The following is a 6,097-nucleotide window of genomic DNA, read 5'->3' as shown; positions in this document are numbered from 1 at the left end:
GCACACGATGCTTGTTTTCCTGCTGGATTCCTAGCTAGATTAGAATCTTACCATCGTATTGGCCGCGGTATTGATAGTGTCAGCATCGTAGCCAATACGGTGGCAAGAATTTATTTAGCTAGCAATCCAGCAAGAAAACAAGCATCGTGTGCCGCCGGCTTAATGTCCGTGTCACACTACGCATTGGAGATTGAGGATTGCGAATTAAGGATTAGAATTCGACCAATCAGGTAATTTTAAGTTTAATCCGTTTCGTTCTAATTGGCTGAATTCTAATCCTCCATTCGCAATCCTCAGTTTCCAATGCGTAGTGTGACACGGGAATAATCCCGGATCTACAATAAGTATTTTAAGCCTTAAGTTGTAAAAAATTGACCAATTACAGTCAAATTCGAGGAGAATAATCAACTATGATTTGTCCATTTCTTATGGCTTAAGACTTAAAACTCTATTGTAGATCCGGACTAAAGACCATCGCACGTACAAAAATTTTAGTCGTAATTGTAATGCGAGGTCTACAATGGAAGTCGTAGCAGTCGTAGGGTTTTAAGTCGTAGAAAATTGACCAATCACAGTCGAATATGAGAAGAATAATCAACTATGATTGATCAATTTTCTACGACTTAAGACCCTACGACCGTTACGACTTCTATTGTAGACCCCGCATTAGAAATAATCAGTAAGCGAATTGGCCAATCACAGTAGAGACCGTAAGGCCAGTAGCGAATCCAATGTCTATATTTACGATTTCCTTACTGCTTTACGTCTTACGGCCTTACGTTTTTGTATGTGCCATGGGCTTAATCCGCACCGGATGTCTGCAAAAGTTATTAGGTATTGCGTCCGTAACGTTACGTGTGTTTCACCTCCTTGGATGGAATCCATATGCTGGATTCACACTGCATCCGATTTTCGTCGTACGACACTCTGCAACCAATCAGAAAACAGGATTCCAATGAATTTTGCTTCGTATTATCGGAATCCTGTTTTCTGATTGGATGTGGATGCAGTGCGTCGTACGACGAAAATCGGATGCAGTGTGAATCTAGCAATAGTCCGGTCTTAATCTCAAGCAATGTCTTAAGATGCTAATACGGCTCTGATTGGTTCATGCACTAGCTTAAGACCATCTCGAATCTTGAGCAACGTTTGTGGATTCCGTCCCTTGTGTCCCATAGAGCCGTAAGTCCGGATCTACAATAGATGTTTTAAGACTTAAGCCATAAGAAATTGACCAATTACAGTCGAATCCGAGGAGAATAATCGACTATGATTCGCCCATTTCTTATGACTTAAGGCTTAAAACTCTATTGTAGATCCGGGATAATCCCATGAGGACCACAACGGTTGCGACACGCTTGCGACGCTGCGATGCGACTAATGTAGAACCACAGTATATACAATAACGCAACTCTCTGTCGGCACCTTTGATGTCAGCGTAGATAAAAATGAACTGCACATGCGCGAGCGAGGTATGTAACCAATCAAGGCATTGATATTCCATCCCACCTTTTCTCTCTGTGTAGTAACCTTTTCTTTTTTTCTACTTTATTGCATAAGGTCTGTTCTTTTTCCACTGTAAGTTCTGAACTGGTGTACACTGATGCAATAAGTTCAGAACCTTCGAAAAATAACAGATCTACACAATATACATTATATTTAAAACAGAAAATAAAATAGAAATGAAACATGATAGATATACATTTATTTCTCAGAAAATATAAGGAGATTCGTACTTATACTTAACCTTTTTTTATTTGCAATGATAGTCAGAGTTACAAAATATAAACGCAATAAGAGAACTAATAATAATATAGCAATCCGTTTTATAAAATCCAGTTATTCGACTAATTCAATTTACTATATCTCAAATCACAACGATATTAAACCTGTTACATGTTATTTTAAAAAATGAATAAAAAATGACTGCGTTCAGCGTTTATTTCGCAAATGTTGGAAGTTTTCTTTGCGCTGATTGTATTATACTTTTAGATCTAGAGGATTGGTGGATTCTATCTTAGCACACAATCATAAAAATGGTTTCAAAACTGTTGTATTCCTCTGAAACGTACCTATTACGTTAACTAATTGATAATGGCTGCATTCAACAGAGAAAACTAATCAGTTATAATTAATCAAAACTGTCACTTTCCGTTAAATGGCTATTTAAATCCCTTATATGGACATTTCAACGGTGCAGGACAGACAGCGACAATAAAGAGAAGAAGCGAGATGGAATATAAGTGCCCTGATTGGTTACATACCTCGCTCGCGCATGTGCAGTTCATTTTTATCCACGGTGAAATCTAATCGTGAGAGTTGCGCTACTGTATATACTGTGGTAGACCAGCTTGATGGCCCTTAGCGCTAGCTCATGATCGTGTTTGTTAGCGCTATCTGCAGCTCCACGAACAGTTTGTAGCGCTAAATAGCACGAATAGCGTCTTTCTGAACGCACCCATTTTGTTGTAGACGACGCATAACCCGCATAACAGAGTCGAGATGTTGGAAGCTTACGATGCCAACTATGACAAAGTATGATACATAAATAATATTTGTAAAAATATTACATTATATATTTTTCTTAAGGCATTTAATTGTGATTCTCTTATAGTGATCTATTCCAACGTTTTTACACTATTCGCATATGCATGTAGCTTTAATGGATATCATAATTAAGTCTTATAAAATTTTAATTCTAAAATTTATATGCAGTCAATTTAGTGAATATTAATAATATCGAATATATTATTTTTACGCGCGCAGGAACATCCACGAAATCTTATTCCAGAACTGTGCCGGCAGTTTTATCATCTCGGATGGGTGACTGGTACTGGTGGCGGTATCTCCATAAAACACGAGTTAATTGCGCAATAATATTTCATACAAAACTATTAAATATAGACATTCACTATAAAATTTCTCTCCTACAGAGATAAGATCTACATAGCTCCTTCTGGTGTACAAAAGGAACGTATGGTACCCAACGATATGTTTGTGCAAGATATCAATGGAACAGATTTGGAATTGCCTCCATCAGAGAAGAAACTGAACAAGTCGCAATGCACTCCACTATTTATGTGTGCGTATATAAGAAGGCATGCAGGCGCTGTGATTCACACACACTCCAAGTTTGCTGTGATGGCAACACTATTGTGGCCTGGGAAAGAAATCAGACTCACCCATCTTGAAATGATAAAAGGTATATTCATTTGAATTGTCTTTTCTAATTCATTTACAGTTAATTTGAAATTAATGACGATATAAAATTGTTCGGCTTATATATAGGCATATGGAATCAAAAAGAGGATAGAGCGTATCGTTACGATGAGGAGTTGGCAATACCGATCATAGAAAACACTCCCTTTGAGAGAGATTTAAGAGAAGACTTAGATAAAATTATTATTCGTTACCCTGAGACTTGTGCGGTATTGGTACGCAGGCATGGGATTTATGTGTGGGGTGATTCTTGGCAACAGGCAAAAACTATGTAAGCTATTTCAATATCATGCAATGAAATTTATCAACTTTTTTGTTAAAATGTATTTCTTGTTCTTTGTACAGGACGGAATGTTACGATTATTTACTCGATATTGCAGTTAAAATGAAACAATGTAGATTAGATCCATCAATAACTCCAAATGATTATGAATTAAAATACCAAGCAAATACATTATGATATGCACAGAAATTTATTATGAAATTAATATTTCTGTTAACCATAATTCTATGATGCAACAATATTATGTATCTCTAATTATGTACATCTTTTAATCATTTTAAATGTATATATAAAAATAAAAAAATAAAAAATAAATTATAAAAACTTGATTTATTATGGTTAAAATTATTAATAATTTTAATGACATGTTCCACATATGTGAATATATACACTATGCACACTATTGTACATATATTATGCTTATAAGACATAAATAAATATTTTTTCAAGTATCTACATCGAATGGCGTAAATTGTTTTCTAATTTTCTTTGCTAGTTCAGTCTCTTCCTCTTGGCTCATATGACAATCTTTCCAGTCGGATCTATCGTTGATGTCCAATATCCTGTCAGACGCTAATACTTCTCTGCCGAATTGTAATGGGAAATCTTTCTTGATCCTATAATATAAGATTCTTCCATCTGGTAATTCTACATAAAAATATAGAATACCAGGTTTAGCGACCTGCTGCAAATCTGTATGTGATGGCAACTCGGATATTTTGAAATTGTTACATTCGGCCAGTTCCTGAAAGCACAGAGATTCATACGCATTTGAACTAAAATAAAAGATACGTTCGACACTCTTTAACGTGGAAAAAAAATTGAGGAAAAGTACCTCGAACATTTCCTTCAATGCGGATGCTTGATTTTTATGAACTGGTACCGCTTGCAATTGACAGTGGGAAGTTTTAAAGTTTCTTTCGAAGAATACAGGTACTCTGTCGGTACTCTCGTAGTACTTGCTCACGGCTTTCTTATAGAGATCCATCTCCTCTTTCACGTTTTTCGGTAGAATAGACAGGCTCTGATGATGTGTTATTGGTAGAATTAAGAGATGATCCTCCACTAGACCACCCTTTGCCAGTGCCAAATATGTCTCTGTGCCGACAGAGATTACCAAATGCTTGGAGACTACTGGACTGGATAAACAAAACCAGCACTTTGACTGGTCAATTTCCAGCTTTGCTTTTTTATTGAGGCCAAAGTTCTGATGCCGTGATCTCTTTGCGTCATCTTTCGAGTCCATATCATAGAAAAATTGGATCTGCTTTTGCAAAGTTGGATCGTCAGACAGCATAGATTTGGGATACGGACTCGGCGTCTCGTCTGTTGTTCTCATAATCAGATCTGACAGTCTGGTTCTATCAACAGGAGTTAAATTCAATGCATACAACCATTTCTTCTTCTCGTCATTCAGTACTGGTGCAAGAGCTATGAACCTAGTAGCTATTTCCATATTTCCATCGCCCTGACTTTGATTTCTATAATGGAAAAATATCTTCTTCAAAGTAATTTTGCATTTATTCTGTATTTATTTTCAGAAACTTTCTTGAATAATAAACTTACCGATATGGCGGCCGTTGGTAATAAATCCGTTCCAAGGCCGACACATGATACCTAGGTTTAATATGAGTAACGAGCCAGGCGATTAATTTGGAACCTTGGTACTTGCATTCCAGTTTGTTAGTGTCAAGATTGGTTACACCTTCTGGCCATGGAGATGTCAATAATATGTCAACGCCACGAAAACTCGGTTGACCCTTCAAGCAACTATTCCTGACAGATACAACGTCATGTTCGTCGAAGTGAATGGTTTTGTTTTCGGACGGGACCTTCTCGGTTCCACTGAGATATGCTATTTTGAGGCCCGAACTGGCAATGTACAGACCACGCTTTCCGAGATAAGTGAGATTCTGACATATTTCGTATCCGTCCTCGGGATAGTCCTTAATATCCGATTCCCGGTTAGGACCGATAATGTACGTCGGTACTGAAATGATTTTCTCGCAGGATTTGTACGACTCCAATTCAGAGTTGTCCGCACCGAAGAAATTGCCGACGCATAACAGAAAATCGAACGGACCGTTTTTCTTGTTGATAGCGTTTACTTTGGAGAACAAGAACTTGAAGTGTCCTTCCACATCTCCGCAAATGAGAACTTTCTGCTTGTCACTCATCCTGATAATAAAATTCTAATAGTTTTTGTCAAAAACACAATCAATGAGCATCGATTTCCTCAGATATCTTCATTAAGGTGCAATTTCATTAAATTTCATGCAGCGTCAGCGAAGGAAAGCAGGCTTTTTACAGTTTTTATTACCACTTCGACCACACAACAGGCTGCGGTCCACTTGACGCTACAATATACTACAATACTAGAAACGCTTCGAAGCATTGGCTGCGTTCAGCAGAACGTTTGTTTTGCAACTGTTGGAAATTTCCTTCGCGCTAATTGGATCATACTTTTAGATCTAGAAGAATGGTCCTATCTCAGCAGACAATCATAAAACGGTTGCAAAACTGTTGAGTCTGCTGAACGCAGTCATTCTTTGATTATGCTGGATTCACCCTGCATCCGATTTTCGTCGTACGACG

The 6,097-nt window shown here is 37.4% G+C and overlaps 2 protein-coding genes across 2 annotated transcripts; one reads left to right on the top strand and one right to left on the bottom strand.

The window, feature by feature from the left end:
• The first annotated feature begins 2,356 nt into the window (after positions 1 to 2,356).
• LOC108725374 (probable methylthioribulose-1-phosphate dehydratase) lies at positions 2,357 to 3,742 on the top strand. Its single transcript, XM_018452372.1, has 5 exons — positions 2,357 to 2,535; positions 2,767 to 2,861; positions 2,934 to 3,202; positions 3,289 to 3,490; positions 3,565 to 3,742. Exons 1-5 carry the CDS (start codon positions 2,503 to 2,505, stop codon positions 3,677 to 3,679), a joined length of 714 nt encoding a protein of 237 aa, XP_018307874.1. The 5' UTR covers positions 2,357 to 2,502; the 3' UTR covers positions 3,680 to 3,742.
• Positions 3,743 to 3,947: 205 nt separating this feature from the next.
• Positions 3,948 to 5,845, bottom strand: LOC108725372 (CWF19-like protein 1). The gene is made up of 3 exons (XM_018452367.1): positions 5,069 to 5,845; positions 4,338 to 4,983; positions 3,948 to 4,247 (listed from the first exon to the last, which is right to left on the bottom strand). Exons 1-3 carry the CDS (start codon positions 5,677 to 5,679, stop codon positions 3,948 to 3,950), a joined length of 1,557 nt encoding a protein of 518 aa, XP_018307869.1. The 5' UTR covers positions 5,680 to 5,845.
• Between the last annotated feature and the right edge of the window lie 252 nt (positions 5,846 to 6,097).

The sequence above is a fragment of the Mycetomoellerius zeteki genome, unplaced genomic scaffold, assembly GCF_001594055.1.
Source record: "Mycetomoellerius zeteki isolate Tzet28-1 unplaced genomic scaffold, Tzet1.0 scaffold344, whole genome shotgun sequence".
NCBI classification, from domain to species: Eukaryota; Metazoa; Arthropoda; class Insecta; order Hymenoptera; family Formicidae; genus Mycetomoellerius; species Mycetomoellerius zeteki.
This window is presented reverse-complemented; position numbering and strand designations above follow the sequence as displayed.